General features: G+C 50.5%; 1 protein-coding gene across 1 annotated transcript; it reads left to right on the top strand.

Moving 5' to 3' along the window:
* Nucleotides 1-89: 89 nt before the first annotated feature.
* On the top strand, nucleotides 90-1024 carry PFDN6 (prefoldin subunit 6; the record flags this gene model as incomplete). Its single annotated transcript, XM_041476735.1, has 2 exons — nucleotides 90-214; nucleotides 822-1024. Coding segments are annotated over 2 exons (225 nt in total), but the record flags the coding sequence as incomplete, so codon positions are not given.
* Nucleotides 1025-1341: the final 317 nt, after the last annotated feature.

Here is a 1341-nt window from a genome sequence, read left to right as displayed (position 1 = left end):
ATGGGGGAAAATGGGGAAAAATAGGGGGAAATTGGGAAAAACAGGGATCCCATTTTTCCCAAAATCCCACTTTTTCGCCCCGTTCTCAGGAGCTGAGCCTGCTGGACGAGTCCAACACCATTTTTAAGCTTTTGGGCCCCGTTCTGGTCAGGCAGGAGCTGGAGGAGGCCAAAGGCACCGTGGGCAAGCGGCTGGACTACATCAGCGGGGAGATGTGCGTGCAATTTGGGGTGAAAAACCGGGATTTTGGGCAAAAATGGGGAAAATGGGGAAAAATTGGGGAAAATGGAGAAAAAATGGGGGGAAATTGGGGAAAAATGGGGAAAAGAGGCGGGAAATTGGGAATAAAAGGGGGAAGAATGGGGGAAATGGCTGGAGTACATCACGGGGGAGATGTGGGTTCAATTTGGGGTGAAAAACGAGGATTTTGGGCAAAAATGGGGAAAAATTGGGAAAAAATTGGGAAAAAAATGGCTGGAATACATAATGGGGAAAATGTGGGTTTATTTTGGGGTGTGAAACGGGCATTTTGGGCAAAAATGGGGGGAAATGGGAGAAAAAATGGGAAAAAAGGGGATTTCCCCCCCAAAATTCCCATTTCCCCTCCCAAAATTCCCATTTTCCCCCCAAAAATCCCCAATTTTTTCCCAAAAAAATCCCCGTTTTTCCTCCAAAAAATCCCCATTTACCTCCCCAAAATCCCCGGTTTTTTCCCCCAAATCCCCATTTTTTTCCCCAAAAATCCCCATTTTCTTCCCCAAAATCCCCATTTTTTCCCCAAAAATCCCCATTTTTCCCAAAATCCCCGTTTTTTCCCCCAGGAAACGCTACGAGCAGCAGATGCAGGAGCTGGAGCGGCGCTCGGAGCAGCAGCGGGAGCTGCTGGGGCGGCTCCAGCAGGAGCTCCAGGCCAAGCCCTGACCCCCCCAAAATTTTGGGGACCCCCCCAAAAATTTGGGGACCCCCCCCAAAATCTTGGACCCCTCAGAGCCCAAAAATCCCGATTAAATCCCAGAAAAACGCCCCCAAAATCCAGATTTTTGTCTTACTTTGACGTTCAATTCTCACATTTTGGGGGTTCCTGAGCACCCCAAAATTTTTGGGGACGCCCCCAAAATTCTTGGACCATCCCTGGCCCCCCCAGACCCCAAAAATGCCCCCGGAAGTTGGGTCCAAATCCCCCAAAATCGGGGAATTTCGAGCGCTGGGGGCGTGGCCAAGGCCTATGGGGAGGGGCCAAGTGCCTAAAATGGAAAAATGGGGCGTGGCTAAAGCCCCTATATGGAAATTAGGGGTGTGGGGGCGTGGCCAGAGTCGCTGGGGAATTTTGGGGGGTTTTAG

The sequence above is a fragment of the Pyrgilauda ruficollis genome, unplaced genomic scaffold, assembly GCF_017590135.1.
Source record: "Pyrgilauda ruficollis isolate IOZ18807 unplaced genomic scaffold, ASM1759013v1 scaffold3921, whole genome shotgun sequence".
NCBI lineage: Eukaryota > Metazoa > Chordata > Aves > Passeriformes > Passeridae > Pyrgilauda > Pyrgilauda ruficollis.
Note: the sequence above shows the minus strand (reverse complement) of the source record. Positions and strands in the feature narration are given on the sequence as shown.